The sequence below is a fragment of the Odocoileus virginianus genome, chromosome 8 (assembly GCF_023699985.2).
Source record: "Odocoileus virginianus isolate 20LAN1187 ecotype Illinois chromosome 8, Ovbor_1.2, whole genome shotgun sequence".
In the NCBI taxonomy this organism is placed as follows: Eukaryota; Metazoa; Chordata; class Mammalia; order Artiodactyla; family Cervidae; genus Odocoileus; species Odocoileus virginianus.
This window is the reverse complement of record NC_069681.1, coordinates 77,545,816-77,566,948: the sequence shown is the minus strand read 5'-3', so window position 1 is coordinate 77,566,948 and position 21,133 is coordinate 77,545,816. Positions and strand designations below refer to the sequence as shown.

General features: G+C 38.8%; 2 protein-coding genes and 1 long non-coding RNA gene across 18 annotated transcripts in view; 2 read left to right on the top strand and 1 right to left on the bottom strand.

Annotated features, from left to right (window-relative positions):
* LOC110125945 (uncharacterized) overlaps positions 1-418 on the bottom strand; it is a 7,935-nt gene extending 7,517 nt beyond the window's left edge. Inside the window, exon 1 of the long non-coding RNA XR_011489146.1 lies at positions 206-418. This is a non-coding gene — a long non-coding RNA (uncharacterized lncRNA). The remainder of the gene's footprint in view (positions 1-205) is intronic.
* The window catches only part of LOC110125943 (NEDD4-binding protein 2-like 2), an 81,367-nt gene extending 65,662 nt beyond the window's left edge, over positions 1-15,705 (top strand). For 8 of the 12 annotated variants that reach the window (XR_011489125.1, XR_011489126.1, XR_011489119.1 and 5 more), the window contains 2 exons: positions 5,247-12,736; positions 15,581-15,705. The gene's annotated coding sequence lies outside the window, so the exon portion shown is untranslated. The remainder of the gene's footprint in view (positions 1-5,246; positions 12,737-15,580) is intronic. The other 4 variants (XR_011489120.1, XR_011489122.1, XR_011489121.1 and 1 more) reach the window with 4 other exon arrangements.
* The window catches only part of N4BP2L1 (NEDD4 binding protein 2 like 1), a 22,201-nt gene extending 1,068 nt beyond the window's left edge, over positions 1-21,133 (top strand). The window contains exons 1-5 of one of the 5 annotated variants that reach the window (XM_070471774.1): positions 12,745-12,870; positions 15,581-15,708; positions 16,023-16,111; positions 18,074-18,150; positions 19,581-21,133. In XM_070471774.1, coding sequence (XP_070327875.1) covers positions 12,842-12,870; positions 15,581-15,708; positions 16,023-16,111; positions 18,074-18,150; positions 19,581-19,839 — 582 coding nt within the window. In that variant the 5' untranslated portion in view covers positions 12,745-12,841 and the 3' untranslated portion in view covers positions 19,840-21,133. Of the gene's footprint in view, positions 1-1,378; positions 11,401-12,744; positions 12,871-15,580; positions 15,709-16,022; positions 16,112-18,073; positions 18,151-18,199; positions 18,269-19,580 lie in introns of those variants that run through there. The other 4 variants (XM_020875305.2, XM_020875307.2, XM_070471775.1 and 1 more) reach the window with 4 other exon arrangements.

Sequence of the window (21,133 nt, the reverse complement as noted above, 5' to 3'; positions counted from 1 at the left end):
GGTCGGGGCTGGGCCAGGGCGCGCGATCTGTAGAATATCTGGCGGGTGGAGGCAGCCCCGCGTGTCCTTTGGCGACTGCGAAGGCGCACAGGTGCCCCGGGGAGGGGGTCGCGTGGCCTCGCAGGCCGTCACCGACACAGCCTTTCAACTGTGCCCAAGGCGCCCAAATTAGTTTACCCGCGAATTGCGTCAGCGGCCCCCGTACCGGGTCAGCGTGAATGACACGGGCTTGTTGCCTTGGCCACCTTGCTAGGCCTGCCCCTCCAGCCTCAACTCCCACCACTCTGCAGCGTTGAACTGTTTCTCTCCTTGGCTTTGCTGACGCTGGCCCGCCCGCCTGGTTTGCCTTTGCCTGGCTTGCCCTCCGCTGCCCTTTGCCTAACCGAGTCCAACAGCGCTTTAAGACTCTCCTCTGTTATCCTCGTCCTCTGGGTTCCTCCGCTTCCTGTTTACACCTTGGGCTTTGCTCAGTGCTGCACATGGTTTTGTTTATCCTGGAAGTTTCTTGAAGGTGGGGGCCATATCTTATCCTGCAAAAGCACGGTGTCTGGCAGTAGTATGTGTTCAGTCGAAGTGGTCCCTGACCCTCAAAGAGCTTTCCATCTCACCAGAGACATAAGGCTATAAGCTAGCTGTAGAATCACGGGGGCTGGCTGTGGAACTGTGGAACCTTAGAAAAAGAATCCAGGTGGCAGCGTACAGTCAGAAGCGGATTTGAATGGTACACAAAGAACATGGGAAGAAGGGCTGGGTCCTTTAGGGTTAGGGAAAGATGAGAGCCCTGGGGATGTGCTGCCAGTTTTAATTAGGATTCCTGGTTGATCTGCTTTTAGCAAAACCTTATTGCTACATTTCACAGATTCAAGGGACAAGTGACTTCCAAGTGGCCACTGGTACCCTTTTCTAAGAACCACACACTTTTCAATAGGTCTTCTCTCTGTATGAGTGGAGAATGGGGAAGCCTTCCTGGAACCTGGCAGAACTTGGTTATTTTATGATACAGCCATTGTGGGTACATCTCTTACCAACCAAATACCTCCTGCAGTCCAACCCTGTTCAGTTTTTCTTTGGCCTTGCTGACCTGTGGCCTCTCACACACTGTGTCCAAGAAGTGAATAAACGTCTTTGGCCAGATTTTGTTTAGAGCTACCCAGAGGAGAGTAATACTGTGAGCGCTAGGTGCACAGAATTGAATAGCAGAAGCGGTGGGTTTTGGGTCTCACTTTCTTCATCTCCAGAGCTAGTGCGTTGGCCTGGTTTATCTTAAGGTCCCTTCTGGCTCTGACATCTACACGTTTAAGATTTTAATTCCTGGTTGACTTTGGCTAAGCGGAAGACACTGGATAAGAGAACAACTTATTAAAGCATCTCTCTCTAGGGATGGCTGCCATGAGCACTGGTCTGGAAGTCTGAAGATTGTGCTTTTAGATCCTCACTGTCACAAGGCAGTTGGTGACTTTGGACAGTCACCTAGCTTTTCTTTACTTTCCTTGTAAGTGAATAGTAAGACAGAGATTAGGTTAGATGATTTACTGAAGATCTTTCTAGCTCTTAATTTCTAATTGTAAGACTTAAAAGTGTTTTGTTAATAATGGCTAGGTAAAGAGCTCTGAACTTTGAGTCAATTTACGGCTTTTCTTTTTTTTTGGCCGCACCCAGTGGTTCATGGGATCTTAGTTCCTGAAACAGGAATCAGGCCTGTGCCTCTGCATTGGAGGTGCAGGATCTTAACTACTAGGCCACTAGGGAAGTCCTAATTTATGGCTTCAAATCTAAGCTCTGCCATGGAATAGCTGTGATCTCAACTCCTCAGTTTCCTTCCCTGTTAAATAAGGAAATCTGCTCCGCCTACTTCAGAGGACTCTTGTGAGGATTACATCTGTGTGAGAGAACTTGTTAAACCTTAAACCGCCATATGCATTTTAAGAGGCATTCATTTCTGCTGAAGATGTTGACCAGCTGAGATCATCTTCATGGTGTTCCTGGGGAGAAGCCTGACTCTGAAGTGAAGTAGGCAGCTGGGAGCTGACGTTGTGAGTTCTCTTAATAGGCTGGACATGGGCAATTCTGAGAACACAGAACTTTGGCCCTGCTTTGGGGTGGGTTGTGCATTTTTTTTTACATTTTAAAAAAAATATTTATTTGTTGTAGCATGGGGGATCTTTTTTAGTTGTGGTATGTGGGATCTAGTTCCCTGACCAGGTATCGAACCTGGGCCCTCTGCATTGGGAACAATGAGTCTTAGCCACTGTCCCAGGAAAGTCCCTGGTTTGTGCATTTACATGGAAATCAGGAGAGCAGGCAAGGATACAAGCCACAGCTCAGCAAGGAAAGAGGCCTGCAGTGAGGATGCGGGATGTCACAGGCCATTTGTGGGGAGAGAAGGAGGATTGCAAATTGTTTTAAAAAAATACACGTAGGTAAGAAAGTAGTAAAAACTCTAAGGCTATCATATGTATTGTTGGATTCTGGGAAATTCATATTTTTATTATTCTATGTATATTCCAAATTTTCTATAATGAGCATGTATTTCTTGAATCAGAAAAATAAAACTTAAAAAAAAATGGGAGGAGATCTGTTTTTACAAATGCAGGTTCATCTTTTTTTCTACTTTCATTTCTCATTTGATTAAAAAAATAAAAATGCTTTTGAAATTAGGCTCTGTCTGGTCTCCCAAGTCAATGTTAGATTTCTGTGTTTTTCATCTGTATGTTTTCACACTTTACAGGGACTGGAATGTGGGAAACATTATTTAAATTCTTTGGGCATGTTAAAAAACAGTTGAAGTTTTTATCTGCCTTAAAAATTTTAAGTACACCAGAGTACTAAAAAATTAGCTTCTCTGCTATATGTGTTTTATCACCTCTGTTTCATTTAAAAAGCATTTCAAAAATAGGTTATTGTCATTGGCCTGTAAACTCTACTTCCAGGAATTCATCCTAAGGCAATCACTGGACAAGTGCATGAGATTAGAGGGATGTTCAGCACAGAGTTTTGATGTCCTAGAAAAAAATGTGAGCCAACTTAAGTGTACAAAATAGAGGATTGGCTTATAAGTCACGTGTCATTCATGAAAACATGGATGTACGTTTGACATCTATGTTCTAATATACACAAAAATTCCATTTTCTGTTTTAACAAATATGTAGAAAGATAGGGGATTTATAGTTGTTGATTTTAGGCAGTGGATAGAATATAGACTTTTGCCCCTGACTTTCTCAGTTTTTCCATAACAAGTACATATTGTTTGTAAACTTTTTAAAGGTGAAAATAACTTTTTAAGTTAGCTGAAAATAGTTTTATTCAATAACTTTGCTCGATAGACATAGGTTGTATGATGAAGCATTTATTAAAAAACCAAGTAAATAAGTAATTTTTTATATAAAGGGCTTCCCTAGGGTTATTCTTGTCTTAGACATACCAGGAAGTTTTTTTAATCTGTAAGAAGACTGATTTTAATTACCCAGGGCTATTAATTGTTTAATTATGAACTATTTTATTACATTTTATTAGCCTATGAACTAGTATAGATCATTTGATTGAACACCTCAGGTTCTTTTTCATTAAAATGGAACTAATATTCCTTTAGTTAGTTTATTGCGAGGATTTAAGATATTGTGGTAAACAATGATCCTGTGACTATGAATGTGAAAGCACTGTAGAATGTGTGGGCTACATAAATACCAACTATTGTTAATTATTTGATAGTCAACAATAGCAGTATTTCCTAAGTACTGATAAGACTATTAACACCTCAGATGGTAAAGAATCTGCCAGAAATGCGACCTGGGTTCAATCCAGGGTTGGGAAGATCTTCTGGAGGAGGGCTTGGCAACCCACTCCAGTATTCTTGCCTGGTGAATCCCCATGGACAGAGGAGCCTTGTGGGCTGCAGTCCATGGTGTCTCAAAGAATTGGATATGACTAAGTGACTAAGCACAGTAAGGTATATATACTGTAAGGTTGAGAGAAGGAGCCTACCCAAGACTAACACATGGAAGATAGTAACCAGCACACTGCTGTGGGTAAGTAAAGTCTCATGGGAAATAGCCTCTTCTGTGCTGGTGGTGGTCAAGGCCAGTGGAGTCACGGAGGCTGCTTATTAGGAAGATAGGATAATTAGGGAAGAGCTAGTCTCCCCCATGTGGAGGTGGTTCTCAAGCTGGCCTTGAAGACCAGGAGGATGTCTGAAAACCAGAAAGCCAAGGAAAAGGATTAGCATCATACATAAGAAGATGGAGATGGGAAAGACCTGAATGTTCTAGACTCACGAGGAGCAGGGCTCGTTTGCAGTGAATTGTTCATATTGAGTGTGTTGGTTAGGTAACCCCAGGGCCAGACCATGGAGAATGTTAAAAAGCTGGCTAAAAAGTATAGGATTGAGAGAAGAAATAGAATTCCAATTTCAAGACCGTTTTACCCTCAGCAGGTGATCCAGAACTACTTGTTTCCACAGCTGAACTGATATATACTCATTTGGATCTGCACCTGTTCTTTCCTCTGACTTCAGTGAAAACATCTGTGGACTTCTGTTTACTTCTGTGCTTTCTTCTGTGTGTGTGTGTAATGTCCCCCCTTTGAGGACATTTTAACTATTTTTAAGTGTCTGATTCAGTGCTATTAATTATGTGATATGCTGTCATCACCACTGTCTTTTATAAATTTTATCACCACAAACAGAAACTCTGTACCCATTAAGCAATACCTCTCCCCTCCCCTCAGCTCCTGGTAACTTACCTCTGATCTGTTTTCTGTTTCTGTATTTGACTACTCTAGATACCTTATGAAAGGGGAATCATATGGTATTTGTCCTTTTGTGTATGGCTTATTTCACTTAGCTTAATGTTTTCAGGGTTCGTCTATGTTATAGCATGTGTCAGACTCTCATTACTTCATGACTGAATAATATTGCCTTACATGACTACATGACTAAAATGTCCTTTTGAAATGGCAATAGTTTAGGGTAATCTTTTTTTTTTCTTTTTAATGGTCTTGTTTGAAAAATTAAAAGTTCTCAACCTTAAGTCAGTTCCTGCATTTTTTTTTTTTTTTTAATCTTTAAGTATGAGTCAAAGCAAAGCCTGGGGACCATGCTTTAGGACACACATCCTTTGCAATGTGCTAGTTTGTTTTGGCACCATCAAAAATGGTTTGTGATATGGATTCAGTAGGCTCAAAGGATGCTCACTGACAGCTGTCTTTTCTCCTTATTCATATGTCTGGACAACTTGGAATTTTCCATCAAGAGAAATACGTTTTCATTATTTCTTGGCACCAGAACTATCCAAGGAGGTGAAAGGATGCTTTCCTGATGTGATGCAATGATAGAACAGAGATGGGGACGAAGGTACACTTTATAACCAAATGCAGTTTAAAAAAAATATGAGAAGCAGTGGGAAGAGGGGATTATTAGTTAGGTTAACTAAGTAGTGAATAATTAGACCCCAGAGCATACTCGCTCCACAGTGCTCTGGACCATGGTGTTTTTAATTATGAGGCTAGGGCTCTCATAAGTAAATGCAAGGTCAAAATAGAGAGTTTGTACTAGTCCAGGTCTGTGTGTATGAAAATTAGAACATCAGGCAGGCAACATCTCAGATTTTTAGCTACTCAGGTCTACTTGGAGAAGCTACTGACTTTTTATATTTTTAGTGATTTTTTTTTTCCTAAGGTGGTTCCTGAATCTCTTCTCCCCAGTGCTGAGAGTCCCTGCAGTGCCTCTCTCTGAAGGTTGGGAAGAAAGAGGACGATATATGCTACCTGTGTTCACGGAGAGTAAGAACACACAGTGCAGTGTTTATGTTCACAGTCATTTACTAGAAAGATAACAAAGAATCACAACCACTGTAGTCCTTGAGCTGTCGGGGTGTGGGAAAAAGATGCTACTGAATTGGGGCAATGTGATGTCACAGGTGTGGTTATGACTAGAGAAGCAGTAGAAATAGAGAAAGAAACGAAAGGGGAAGAATATTTTCATAGGAAAATTTCAGGAAGTGATCAGGAAGTTCTTATAGAGTTCATCTAGTCCAAGCTGAAGACACTAAACTCTAAGAAGTTATATATCTTTTAAAAAAATTTTATTGAAGTATAGTTGATTTACAATGTTGTGTTAATTTTTTCTGTACAGCAAAGTGACTCATGTATATATTTATATATTCTTTTTCACATTATTTTCCATTATGGTTTGTCACAGAATATTGAATGTAGTTCTCTGTGTAGGACCTTGTTGTTTATCCATCCTACACATAATTGCCTCTGCCAATTCCAGACTCCCATTCCTTCCCTCCCCTCCCCCGTCCCCTTTGGTAACCACAAGTCTGTTCTCTATATCTGTGAATCTGTTTTTTTTTTCCATAGATTACGTTGATTTGTATTGTTATTTTAGATTCTACATATAAATGATATCATTTGGTATTTGTCTTTCTCTTTCTGACTTTATTTAGTATGATAATCTTTAGGTCTGTCCATATTGCTGCAAATGGCATTATTTCAAGAAGTTATATATCTTGATCAAGGTCATAGGTATAAATTCTCCTTATTTCTAATCAGACCTTTTTCTTTTCCACCAAAGGAAGAGGCTAGTGAGAGTGACCTGATCAAAGTGTAATGAGGTTGATTTCAATCTGTTGTGTAATGAAAAACACTCGTCAAGACCCTATTAAAAGAGCTTAGTTTATCTGTATTTCAACTGTCAGGGTAAGGAACTCACATGTTATTATGTGATTCCTTCTCTTTGCAGCATGACTGAGTTGACCAGCAAAGCATTAAACACAGGAGAAACCTGTGGCATTGCTGAATTCTCTGGAAAGTTGCTGTTCACACACAAGACACTGAAAGGAATTTCTGCTGGAAACTGCAGTGGAGCCACTGTGGCACGTGAGGGCTAACTGGGAGTCTGGTTTGGAATCTCATAAACATGCCCTGCTTTGGAGGTGTGATGGCGAGAGTGAGCAGTAGGATGGCCTGGGAACTATTCACTGGGGTGCCCTTAGCCCCTGTGGCTTGGCGGGTCCATGAAGCTGGTGATGGCTGAGCTCCATCTGCCTAAGGGCAAGGCTCAACCTTGGCGGTGCAGCGAGAAGATCAGCCACACCAGGCCCAAGCTTTTTACAGTTATGGCTCCCTCCCCATTCTCCTCAGGTTGCTGAGTTGCTGAACCTGTTTCCTGCCTCCCAGCTTAAAGTCATTGAGGAGGATACCGATAACATCTAGAGGAAGTACTGGAGTCAAGGAAGAATCCTCTTTCCCAGTCTTCTTTGGGGATAAACCTTAGGTTCTGGTAAAATTCTCAACACATAAAGAGTAAATAGAAATTCGCACAGATTCTTTTCACCCTATACAACGTTTGCATAACTAAGGCAACAGAACCTGATATTTAAGAACCACTCATACACTTACCAAATATCTATTATGTCTCATGTGAAATAGAGCATTGAACAAAAAAAGACAAAAATCCCTGCCTTCATGGAACATATATTCTGTCCGGAAAAAAAATTTTTTTTTTTCTGAAAGAAAGAAAGAAGGAAATTTTAAATAATACCTGCTCTACAGTTTCAAAAAAACAAATGTTTCCATTTCTCTTCCACTTGAGGCTATACCCTCAGGAGATGTTCTACATATTCACAAGGAGATTGGCACAGTGATGTTCACTGAAAATTTTGTTTATGGTACAGAAAATTGCAGACAACCTCAGTGTCACTAGAGAAAGAAGATAACTGTGGTTCATTTTAAAAGCACTCAGTTACAGTGGTTTAGTATAAATCTCTGAAGCCAGAAGCCTGGGTTTTAATTCATGTGTGCCACTCACTTGCCTTTTTTTTTCCCCAGCTTTATTGAGGTATAACTGACACATTATGTAAATTTAACGTGTATAGTGTATTGATTTGATACCTTCCTGTGTTGAAAAATGGTTACTTCTGTAGTCTTGGTTAACACCTCCATTGTGTCACATAATCACCATTTCTTTTCTGTGATGAGAACATATTAAGATCTACTCAGCAGCTTTCTGGTGCATAATACAGAATTAGCAGTAACCACCATGCTGTGCATTAGATCCCCAGAACTTAGTCATCTTTTACTTGGAAGTTTGTATTCTTTGACTGACATTTCCCACACTCTCAGCCCCTGGAAACCATCACTATACTCTGTTTCTATGAGTTTGACTTTTTTAGATTCCACATATAAGTGAGGTCATATAGCATTTGTCTTTGTCTGATTTATTTCACTTAACATAATGACCTTAAAGTTCATTGATATTGTCACAAATGGAAGGATTTCCTTCTTTGTCCTGGCTGAAAAATATCACATTGCATGTATTTACCACATTTATCCATTTGCCCACTGACAAACACTTGTTTTCATATTTTGGCTATTCTGAATAATGCTTTAGTAAACATGGGGAGTATACAGATAACTTGAAGATCCTGTTTTCATTTCCTTTGGGTGTAAACCAGAAGTGGGATTACTGGATCTTATGGTAGTTCTATTTTTAATTTGTTGAGAAACCTCCATTCTGTTTTCCACAGAGGCTGCAATAATTTACTTTCGTTTTAACTGTGCACAAGGGTTTCCTTTTCTCCACATCCTCATCAACACTTTTAATTTCTTGTCTTGCTGATGATAGCCATTTAATCAGGTATGAGGTGACAGTTCATTGGGATTTTGACTTGCATTTCCTTCATGATTAGCACTGTTGAGCACCTTTTTATGTACCTGTGTGCCACTTGTATGTCTTCTTGGGAAAAATGTCTATTCAGATACTCTGCTCTTTTTTTAATTGGATTTTTTATTTTTGCTAATGAGTTGTATGAGTTATTTACATAGTTTGGTTATTAATCCCATATCAGATATATGATTTGGAAATATTTTCTTCTATTTGACCAGTTCAGTTGCTCAGTTGTGTCTGATGCTTTGCAACTCCATGGACTGCAGCATGCCAGGCTTCCCTGTCCAATAACCAACTCCCGAGCTTACTCAAACTCATGTCCTTCAAGTCGGTGATGCCATTTGGTAGATTGCCTTTTTATTTTGTTGATTGTTTCCTTTGCTGTGTAGAAGCTTTTCAGTTTGATGTAGCCTCTTTTACTACTTTTTGCTTTTGTGGCTTGTGCTTTGATGTAATACCTAAAAACTGATTGCCAGGACCAGTGTCAAGGAGATTTTCCCTACGCTTTCTTCTAAGAGTTAAATGCTTCAGGTCTTACATTTAAGTCTTTAATCCATTTCAGGTTTTTGTGAGTGGCTTGAGATAGGGATCCATTTTCATTCTGTTTTAACCACATAAAAGCTGAAATTTTACATGGATTGAAGAGTGAAATATAAGAGAACATAGATGAATATTTACATAATCTTGGGTTGGGACAGACTTGTAAATGTATTATCAAAGACAGAAAGTAGAACATAAAAGATGAGTTCATGTGACTAAAGGAAAGTTCTATTAATTGAGACTTGTATGTTAGAATTCATTATAAACAAAATTAAAAAGAAATTGAGGTACTTAATAAAGATTTTACAAATTCATTTAGCCATAAACCTCCCAGTAAGGAGGTTTTATCAACAACCACAGGACATGAAAATGAAAATGCAGTTCACAAAAGAATATCTCTAAATGAGCAGCACACATAAGAAAAAATACTTAAACTTGCTGAGAATCAGAGAAATTGGGGACAAACTAAATACCTGACCACAGAATATTGGTTAAGTAAATTATGGTTCATCCATATGAATAACTCATCAAAAATAATGGCATAATATGACCCAGCAATTCCACTGCTGGTCATACATACCGAGGAAACCAGAACTGAAAGAGACCCATGTACCCCAATGTCCATCGCAGCACTGTTTACAATAGCTAGGACCTGGAAGCGACTTATATGTCCATCGGCAGACGAATAGATAAGAAAGCTGTGGTATGTATACACAATGGACTATTTCTCAGCTATTAAAAAGAACACATTTGAATCAGTTCTAATGAGGTGGATGAAACTGGAACTTATTATACAGAGTAAAGTAAGTCAGAAAGAAAAATACCAATACAGTATATTAACACATATATATGGAATTTAGAAAGATGGTAATGATCACCCTATATGCAAGACAGCAGAAGAGACTGAGGTGTAAAGAACAGACTTTTGGACTCTGGGAGAAGGCGAGGGTGGGATGATTTGAGAGAATGGCATTGAAACATGTATATTACCATATGTGAAACTGATTGCTAGTCCAGGTTTGATGCATGAGGCAGGACGCTCAGGGCTGTTGCACTGATACGACCCTGAGGGATGGGATGGGGAGGGTGGTGGGAGGGGGATTCAGGATGGGGGATACATGTACACCCATGGCTGACTCATGTCAAAGTATGGCAAAACCCACTACAATATTGTAAAGTAATTAGCCTCCAATTAAATAAATTAATTTTTTAAAAAAGAAAAAAATAATGGCACAGAATCATACTTCATAAGGTGGGAAATAGTTGCTGTGGAAATAAATTTGGTGAAAAGAAGTTGATATTCTCTGCATTATGTTTCTGTTTTTATGGAACAAAATATCAGATGAGAAAAATAATTTTGTCTCCTGGAAAGACAATCAAAATATTAGTATTTTTAGGTTGAGGAATATAGGAACCTCTCCTGTTTTGCAGTTTTCTCTTCCAAAATATTTTGCTTTGAATATGTGTTACTTTGCTAATTAGAAAGGAAAAGTAGTATTTTTAAGGCTGGTGTAGACCAAGACACAGGAGCCAGCTTTATGGGGCACCTGCTGGGCAAGTTTGGGACAATTTGAGCATCATAAAGAAAGACGATGGTAAGCATTATTAAAAGGGGAAAGGGAAAGAGTGCTCTTCTTTACTAGACAATGCCACCTAGTAAATACAGAAGCAATTACATGAAGTAATCAGTATTCTGCTATTCCCAGTGTAATAACTCATTTGGCAGTGATCAGCAATGAATATAAAACTCATTGAGGGAAAGGTTGTTGGGGAATAGGATGTTACACGGGGCCTCTTGTTACATCAAACCCCCCCCCCCCCAACTCCAACATGATGTAGTATCACAAGGGAAGCAATGCTAGCTGATGCTACCTGTTAGCCAAGTGATAAACTTAGCAGGATGGTACAGATGGTCATCACGTGCAGTCAGGTACGCAAACATCACCTCTGTATTTTCCTTCCAAAATGTTCAATCTGGATCTAATTATGAGGAAATAACCAGGCTAATCCAGAATGTGGGGCATTCTCAAGCCAACTGACTAGACTCTTCAAAAAGGGAAAGCGGGGAGGGAGGTTCAAGGGAGAGGGGGCAAGTATATACCTATGGCTGATTCATGTTGATGTATGGCAGGAACCAACACAATATCGTAAAGCAATTGTCCTTCAATTAAAAGTAATTTTTTTTTAAAAAAAAAGGGAAACCAGAGAAGGCATGAAGACTAGATTAAGTGACACTAAAGAGGCGTTAATAGCTAAATAGAAAATTAATAGAAAATCTATTGACATTAGCTATTTTTTTTTTTTTTTGACATTGGCTATTATAAATAGCTAAGGGCTTCCCTGGTGGCTCAGAGGTAAAGAATCCACTTGCAATGCAGGAGATCCAGGTTCGATCACTGGCTCGGGAAGATTCCCTGGAGAACGGAATGGCTGCCCACTCCAGTATTCTTGCCTGGGAAATCCCATGAACAGAGGAGCATGGTGGGCTACAATCCATGGGGTCGGAAAAAGTTAGACACAACCGAGCAACTGAGCATGCATGCATTATAAATAGCTGTAATATAAAATTGTAATATAAATTAGTATATAGTTTATATATAGTATATATTTACAACAATTTATAATTCCATTTTTAAGTTGTAATGTGATTATTTAGGATAATGTTATTTATAGAAGATACTTGATAAAGAATTTAGAAACAAAGTATCATGATGTCTGCAACTTATTTTTAAATGGCACATCAAAAATACACATGTGAGAGAAGTAAAGTAAATGAGGCAAGACGTTAACAACATTGTTAACAAAAATGTTAATAATGGAGGGTAAGGAGTGTTCATAGTATTCTTTCAACTTATTTTTATAGGTTTGAACATTTTCTAAATACAAAAGGTTGTGGAGGGAAAGTTTAGGTGGAAATGAAAAGAGGGAAAAACATGGAATAAATGAGACTTGAGGAATGTGGGGACCAAATGCAAAGTATGGATCTTGTTTAGCTCTTGAGTCAAACAAACCAATTGTAGGAATATATTTATGAGACAATCAGGGAAATTTGAACACTGAAAGATATTTGGTGAAATGAAGTATGAAGCAGATGAAACAAAACTGGCCATATAACGATAATTGTTAAAGCTGGACCATGGTTATATGGGGAATAATTATATTATTCTATTTTGCATGTTGGAAAATTCCAATAATAAGGGGTACAACTCAAAGTTACATACTGATGTTGGACTTTGTCAATGAGTGGGTGAGTGACTAATAGATATCTAAATATATTCAAATGGTTCTCTATTATTAAACAAAAGAATTACACAAAAGAGTGATGTTATGAAATCAAGATTAGAACCTAAGTTACTCTCATAGTAGTAGTTTCAGGTGAGTTTGGGGGGCACTGCAGAGGTGAAATTATGTGGATGTAATTGTCTTTTTTTTTTCATTCTCTCAATTTCCCTAATGCATGAGGCTCCTGACCACCATAAAGGATGCTAGAGCTGGGGCATTATGCTCATCACTTCTGAAGCTGATGGAATGGTATTTATTGCTTCCACTGAAGTTTGAGACTCTTAGGATTGCTTAGTTCACCAGTTCTTCATTTAGTTGGGAGAGCTTTTAAGTCTTGTGTATTCAAAATGTACCATGACTGCCAGTGCTGATTTAACATTCAGGTGAGGCTAAAACAAGTTTTGAAGGAACGATCATTCAGTAAGATGAAAAAGTCAATTCTTTCATCTTATCCAGTCCCCCAATTCCATTAGAGTTGTAAAGGTGAAAAACGGTCCTGTTTTTGCCTGCCTGTTTGTTAGGAGGACCATATAGGTTATAGTCACGTGTGTCTTGGGAAATGATGAGCAGGTGGTTCAGCTCCATAGTGGTCCTGAACAATTTAACTTTTACTCTAAGGCAAAATTTTGCAAACAAGGTGATACTTTCTTTGCTGTGTTTTCTTTTTTGTTTTTTAGAAGGGAATAGAATTCAAATAAAATGTGAATTGAACACATGCCTTAAAAGGTTTTTTTTTTTAAATGAAAAATTAGAGTATTAACTTGTAGTAGATAATATAAACCATAAAGAGGTTTATAAAAAAGCTATGTCTATGAAAAGAAAAACTCCATTCTGAAAATGACAAAACCAAACCTATAAGTGGCAGACTTAATAGGAAAACAAATGAAGCCAGATTTAGAAGGGATATTTAAGAAGTTTTGGAACTAATATCCAGAGTTGCTTAACTTAGTACACAAAAGATAAGGAAAACAATTACACAATATTATTTATACTCGGATTGAAGCTTTCATGTTTAGACTAGATAATATTGATGAAAATAATTCAAAAACTGTAAAGCATTTACAAATATAAAATATGCACACCTGAAAATGCAGTTAGTGTTGCCCTTAGATTTTCTTCTAAGGTGTCTTTATAATAACTGTTTGCCCTGGAGGTTAACATTTGGATATCTGATTTGAGCTTTTCAGTTTGAGTATCTTTACAGTCAGAAGACATTTACAAAGAAACTATGCAAATCCATTTTATCAGATCTTTATACTTGCCTTTCATGTCCGTTTCTGTATCTGTGGTGTATTTAAAATGGCCACATTTTCTTTGCCACCCCTCCTAGTATGTACACACTCCAGTGCACTTTTTACTATGATGGCATGTAAAGAATTTTGGTTGGAAAATTTGACTTCATTTGTTATGATTAATAAAATAACAGTACCTTGTGTTTGTAAAGTACCTTACCTCTTGAAAAATGTTTTCCTGTACCTCACCTCATTCCATCCTTACTAGAAGCTCTGTTTAATAGGTCGTGATATTATACAAGTTTTCAGTCAGGAACACAGAAGCTTAGAGTCTGCATGGCACTAGGAGAATGGCAGGAACTGAACCTAAGTGTTTCAAGCAGCTTAGGTGCTTTCCTCATTATCTGTGGTTTCAATGCCTTATGCTCTTTCCTGATTAGAGAGAATTCTTCTTGATGGAGAAGAACAGACAGAGCTGAATAGTTCTGTTTTCTTTTTATATTTCCTGCTCTTGTTATGTCCCAACATTCCCCCCCCCCCTTTTTAAATCTTACTTACTTTTGGCTGCGCTGGGTCTCCGTTGCTGTGTGGGCTTCTGTCTAGCTGTGGCAATCAGGGGCTACTCTCTAGTCGTGGTGTGCGGGCTTCTCACTGCAGTGGCTTCTTGTTGCCGAGCACGGGCTCTAGGCATGCTGGCTCAGCAGTTGTGTGCACAGGCTTAGTTGCAGCGTGTGGAATCTTCCCGGACCAGGAATCAAACCCACATCCCTTGCATTGGTAGATTCTTAACCACTGGATCACCAGGGAAGTCCTTCCTCCAACTTTTAAATATCTTTTTGTTCTGAGCACGGCCATTTTGTTATGGACTGTATCTGACTGGTGAATTTGTTTAAAGTTAGAATTACGCTGGGGAGCAACACAGGGAGAAGGGAGAGAATCGTGTGCTCATTGTGTCAGGCGCCGTGCGAGGCACTTCCCCAGGTTATTAGGCAGTCATCTTCACTTAGCAAGATGGGTGCTGTTATCCTCAATTTTTATCGGTGAGGAAAGGAGGCTCAGAGAGTTACTTTGTTACTGTCTAGCACAATAGCCATCTTCTCCCCCAAAGAAGTCTGAATAAGGATTTCATGTGGAAATATCTTCTCTTTGAAGTTATTTTGTGCAAAACTTCATATGCCGTTTTTTCCCCCTGCTTTAAAGGGGGGACTCCATGATGCTTTTTCTTTTTTTTCTGTGTGTTACATTTTCATATTCAGAGAGAGTGATAGAAGTTTAGGAAAGCCTAGGGAATGTTGAATCTGCATCTTCTGCTGGTTTTAGAATTTGGTTTAGGTCACTGCTAAAATGTTACCTGTTAGGGGTAGCACACACATCACTTTTATCTACATTTCATACCTCAGCAAGAACCAGTGTCTCACATGGGTCCTTATGGAGAACAGAGCTCCAAGGTGAGGGGACCCAGGACAGGTAAGGGGGTGCAGGAAGGGGCTGCAGCAGCGGTCCTTGGGCAGTGGTGCGTCGTAGAGGAACGTCAGTGAGGGCTGTGCCCACTCTTGTCACCCCTGCAGCGAAGCCTCCAGGGTTTCATCTAGAATCAGTTCTGGTAGCTGCAGACATCAGTGTGGTGGTGACAGCACTTGTTAAAGAGTTGGGCAACACACCAGTCCCCTCTCAGCCCTCTCCTTAACCCTATGCAGGAGTGATACCTTCTAGAGAGAATCTCTCTTTTTAAAATGAATTTCAACAACTCAAACCTGGCGGTCTCACAAGTGTAAACTGCTAAATGTTATAGATGGAAGGAAATGATTTATAGTATGAAAATGCATGGTCATAAAATAATCTTTGTTTCCCCACTCTCCAGACAATTGCAACACGACTTTCCCAGAGCCCTGATTTTCAGCACGGATGATTTTTTCTTCAGGGAAGATGGTGCCTATGAATTCAATCCTGACTTCCTGGAGGAAGCTCATGAGTGGAACCAGAAAAGAGGTGACAGATTCCTTTCCAAGCTCCTGGGAAATCCTCTTGTGCACATAGATTGTAGCTCCTGCAAAATGAAAAAAAAAAAATTACGGAAGGAGCTTAATCTAAAGTTCTGCCATGTTTTCCCCTCAAACAGAATGCCAGAGTGTAACCTCCCTAGATTCCAGGAAAAAGAAAATTTTTGATAATGGGTTCTGAAGTAGGTGTTATTAAAGTTGTGTAATGAGGACATCCTGTAATAAAAATAACAAAATATGGAGTACACTCGCCCTTCTGTGATTGTTGCATGTTGTTCACTGTTATATAACATTGTGTTGCAGCAAGAAAAGCAATGAGGAATGGCATATCCCCCATTATTATTGATAATACCAACCTCCACGCCTGGGAAATGAAGCCCTATGCAGTCATGGTAGGAAGAAGTATCATTCTGAATTTTCAGTTCTGGACATTTTGTGAGAAAGTTGAAACATTTGTTCTTTCTTCTTTTTTTGGTCTTAATGATCTCATATTCATTACTAGTAGTTCTTCCAGGGATCAGGTAAAGAGGTTTTATTTTAGCGTTTCTCTGCCGTTCAGTGGCTGAAATTTGCTGAGATGCTAATACTACCTCAGGGTACATTTAAAAAATAGCCCTTGGTCTGAATTCTTGACAGCATTCTGTCTTGGTTGTTTTTCTAAGGGAAGGCATACATAGGAGCATCTGCTGAAACCTGCTGAGAAGTGTTGGACTAGGTGATGCCTCCAGTGGAGCTGTAGATGATGTCCATAGGACAGTTCTGTCTTTGCCACGCTGGGGACTTCAGGACTATGGGTGCTGCTGCTGCATGGGAGTTCCAGGGCAATGAATTTCTTAGTTTAAACACAGATTCAGGAGTAACACTGTAACACTATTAAGATATTAGAATACAAATATAAATGCACGTATAAGGTAACAGTTCAGCTGTCTACTGTCAGGACAGTCAGTCAGATGAATGAAGCAATGTGTACATTTTTCTTTATTTATGAAGTATGTCTGATCTATTTTTCAGACAAATGTCATCTTTTGTGCTAATATGTTTTCATTCCTACTGTGTGTGTTAAGAAGAAAAGATCCACAAACATACAGGGAGAGGAAGAAGACAGCTGAGTATTCTCCTTACTTGGCTAATTTTAAAGTGAATCTCTCTAAAACTGGACTCATGGCAGCCTGTTTTTAAGCCTTTTTTAATATTTTGGGCAGAGTAGCTTACATAGAGGTGTGCTTTTGTCTAGATGCTTTCATCAGTTTTACTTAGGCCCAGACTGTGGGACTTTGCTGAATGTAGGAAAGAATGAGCATCAACTTTGTGGTTACTTCAGTTCATGGATCAAACATCCACTTAGGAGAAAAATGGACAGGGATGTGAAGAGTCAGGTTAATTAAGGCACAACTCAGAACCAAGAGACAGGGCTTAACTGAGAGTGGCTTAAGGAAAGTCATTTTACTTTTTATTTTCTAATTTCTAGACATGCACAATCTTTCCCAGCCATCCACAGCTACTACTAAGACACAGAAACTAGATATTTTCCATGTATGATATTTGATATCCCTATGAAATTAGAAGTGTCCATCCAAAGAATGAAGAGAAAAATCCCCTTACTTAGCTCATTTTATTCTGTATTTTATAACACAACAAACAGTAGTCATAACAGAAAGTTCAATTTGAGATAAAATAAGTAGTAGTCAAGTAATGCAAAGAACATTTGATATTTCCATGGAAATGGTAATCATTTTCTAAACTCAAGGAAATATAGCACGGTGAATTGAGCCAAACTATGTGGCATGGATGGGAGAGCTACGTTTTGGAGGGAAGAATATGTGAAGTATGTGGAAATCATTTTTATTTCCCAAGCTCTGTGCCTCTGGTACTCTCACTTTGTAAAGCAAGGTGTGAGGACTAGACCAAGGCACTTGACGAAAGTGAATCTACGATAATCACATGTATGGGACTTTGGGAAACCATTGGAGTTCATTGCTCATTCCTATGGACAGGGAATTTAAAACTAGTTCAATTGTGAAGTAATTAGCCTCCAACTAATAAAAATAAATGAAAAAAAAAAACTAGTTCAACTGTCTATCTTTTTAAAGGTTCAAAACAAAGAACTTTTGTCATTTTCCAACATAGTAGATAGAATTACTGAAAATTTATCATTGGGAACCATAATATAATCTGAGAGTGGCTAAGTATGGATATGTACCAACTGTATTTGTTAACATAAATTAAGGCATTGAATTACTGGTTAAACAAAAGGAATGTTAGAAAAGATTTGTAGTTAATGTTAAATGGCAGCATAAACATTCCCAAACATACATACCATGTCTTCAATGTTTTATGTACTTTTGAAAAATCAGGCACTTGAAAATAACTATGAAGTTATATTCCGAGAACCTGACACTCGCTGGAAATTCAACGTTCAAGAGTTAGCAAGGTACTTCTTTGTTTTTCTAGCTCCTCATTATGTATCCTGCTATTTTCAGGTATTTCAGACCGAACAAAAGAATCTTTTCAGGCTGGAAATGGACATGGTAGTTTTCAGGCCAGAAATGGTAATTCTTGGAAATTGATAACTTTGAAATTATTAATGTGAAAGACTTTACTTTGGGGTCAGTTTTCTAATATAATGCTAAATGCTAAATCTTAGCTTGGACTTGGTCCTCAATAAGGACATATTTAACATTCTGCTAAAATGCTTCTTCATTAATGGACATTTGAAAGCACTTTCCTCTGCATGGGATTGCACTTATGAGTGGTGTTTTTGCACTTAGGCTAAACAAAGACCTTCAAATATTGAACAGTCTGTGGTTCATTTATGGTCTAGATGCTGCTTCTAGTTTGTAAAGCAATAAATGTCCAAATAATACTAACTTGTTGATTGAATGCATGGGTTCTGATAATTCACCATCTGTGCTATTTGGTAATGTAACCAGTGAGGTCAGAATTTACTTATTAGGAATAAGTCTAATTCATCTTATGGTTACAAGTAGATAGTGTTTCCCAAGGGATGTGTGAATCACCTCTGTCAGAATCACCTGAGGTGATTGTGAAACTCCTAGTTCATGGGGCATCCCTGGTGGTCCAGTGGTTGAGAATCTGCCTTCCAAAGCAAGGGATGCTGATTTGATCCCTGGTCCAGAGGGATCCCACGTGCTGCAGAGCAGTAAGCACGTGCATCACAACTACTGAGTCTGGGAGCTGTATCCACTGGGTCCGCATGTCACAGCTCCTGAAGCCACACACCTAGAGCCTGTGCTCTGCAACGAGAAAGCCACTGCAGTGCGGCCCGTGCCCCGCTAGTAGAGAAAGCCCCTGTTCTGCGGCAGCAAAGATCCACCACAGCCAAAAAAATAAATAATACACATTTTTAAAAGTCCTAGTTCATGGACCCCATTCCTAGTTGAAATCTCTGATAATTACTTTTCAAAACTATATCCCCAGTTGATTCTCATGTCCATGAGAATTGAAGAATGTTGTTTTAATAAGGATGTAGAACTATCGAGGACTGACCTAAGTGATTACAGATATATGCATAACAAATTGGCAAACACATAAGAAGAGCTCATGGTGCTGTCTTATGTTTTGAAGCACAGAATTGAGATTTCCAGAAACAGCATTTTTTGATGTTTTAGCTCTTTGCTAGCCTCAGGGTAGCTTGGGGGTGTGCAGGGCCGCATGAAAAACAGTTGAGCTGAACGATAACTGCTTAACATGATGTTTTGCTTTTGTCAGAGTTCCATCTTGAGAATAGGGAGTGCATATCTGTGTAATAATACAGGACTTGTAAAATACAAATACTTGTAAAATATAACTCATTTTGATATGCTGCCTTAACTAAACATTTGCATTTTTTTCCCCACATAGAAGAAACATTCATGGAGTCCCGAGAGAGAAAATACACCGAATGAAAGAACGATATGAACATGATGTTACCTTTTACAGTGTGCTGCACGCAGAAAAACCAAGCAGAGCGAACAGAAACCAGGACAGGAATAATGCATCTCCTTCCAATGGTGCAGGGTACTGGAACGCCTACGCAGAGTTCCCAAACCGGAGGGCGCATGGCGGCTTCACTAATGAGAGCTCCTTTAACAGAAGGGGTGGTTGTCACCACGGGTATTAGAGGCCTCTCTTACAGGCATTCTGAATTTTCCTAAATCAGTTTTTACTTCAATTTTTGGTATTTATTCTCCGTTCAGTGGTAGTCAGAGCTCTAATTCCAGTGTAAATAGTCAAGCCTGAGAGTTTCTGTGCAGAAGTCGTTACATGCCTCTTCAACAAGCATTTGTTAAAGTGATCCTATGTGCATGGTCTGATGCTGGGAATTCTGCTGATTTGATTAAACAAAGTCCTTTCTCTAAGGAAAGAACTAATTCAAAACTGAAGCCTGAGAACATACCCAAGAACGTAATCAGCCACATAGGCTCATTAATGAACTGTTTTTAATATAAAGCTTCAGTAGCCCTTTCTCTGAAGCAGTCTATTTTTTCAGGAAATTCATCTCCATCAGGAAAGTTGGAAAGGTGGGGGAGAAATAGGCAGGAACAATTTTTTAGTGGCATTGCTACTTTTGATCATCTGTGTATCCAAAAATGTGAGTTGTGTGGCTGTAATGATGATACTGATTTTCCTTTAAGATGAAGACACTAGGAAGTATACACCTAAGGGAATATTGTCCTTCACAGTAGACTCTTTGGGAAATTATCCCTTTATTTTAGCAATGTGTCACTGTTAGAAATATCTGTTAAAATCTTAATAGCGATACAAGCTACTGCGGAAAATCAGTGTCGTCGTTTCAAGTCACATCTTGTGTTTTAACTACCACTTTATCAAACAGGGTTAAACCTGTTTGATGACAGGGATAAACCTGTTTGGCTGTTGAGCTAACAGTGTACATAAAACAAGCCTGCCTTTATAAAACACCAATTTTTAAGAGGAATAATTAATCAATTTTTAAAAATTATTCCTATAAACATGTATTATCAGTTGGCAGCTCCAAAGTTTTGGGCGTACAAGGAATGAAGCATCCCAGGATGTCCTCACATGGAAACAGGAAAAGTCATGCTTCTCTTATGAGGAGCAGCCTCAGTGTTTTGTGAGGCTTTAAGACAAAGTTCTACTACAATTCTTATATTAATATTGAATTTATGAAACAAAATCAAATTTTAACAGGTTGGAATCAGATTAATTTGGTGTGAGACCACAGATAAGACCATGTAGGATGTATGCTTTATTTCTTGTTGGCCAACAACTTCTTTCTAATGTTTTGTGAAGCATTATTTTAAGTGTTCTATATAATGGTGCTTTTATGGTTATTAAAAATTATATATGGTATTGCTTTATATGGACTTGTCATTGAATCTAATTTTGGGGGGTTTAAGAAAATAAAAAACTTATTTACCATAAATACCACAGAA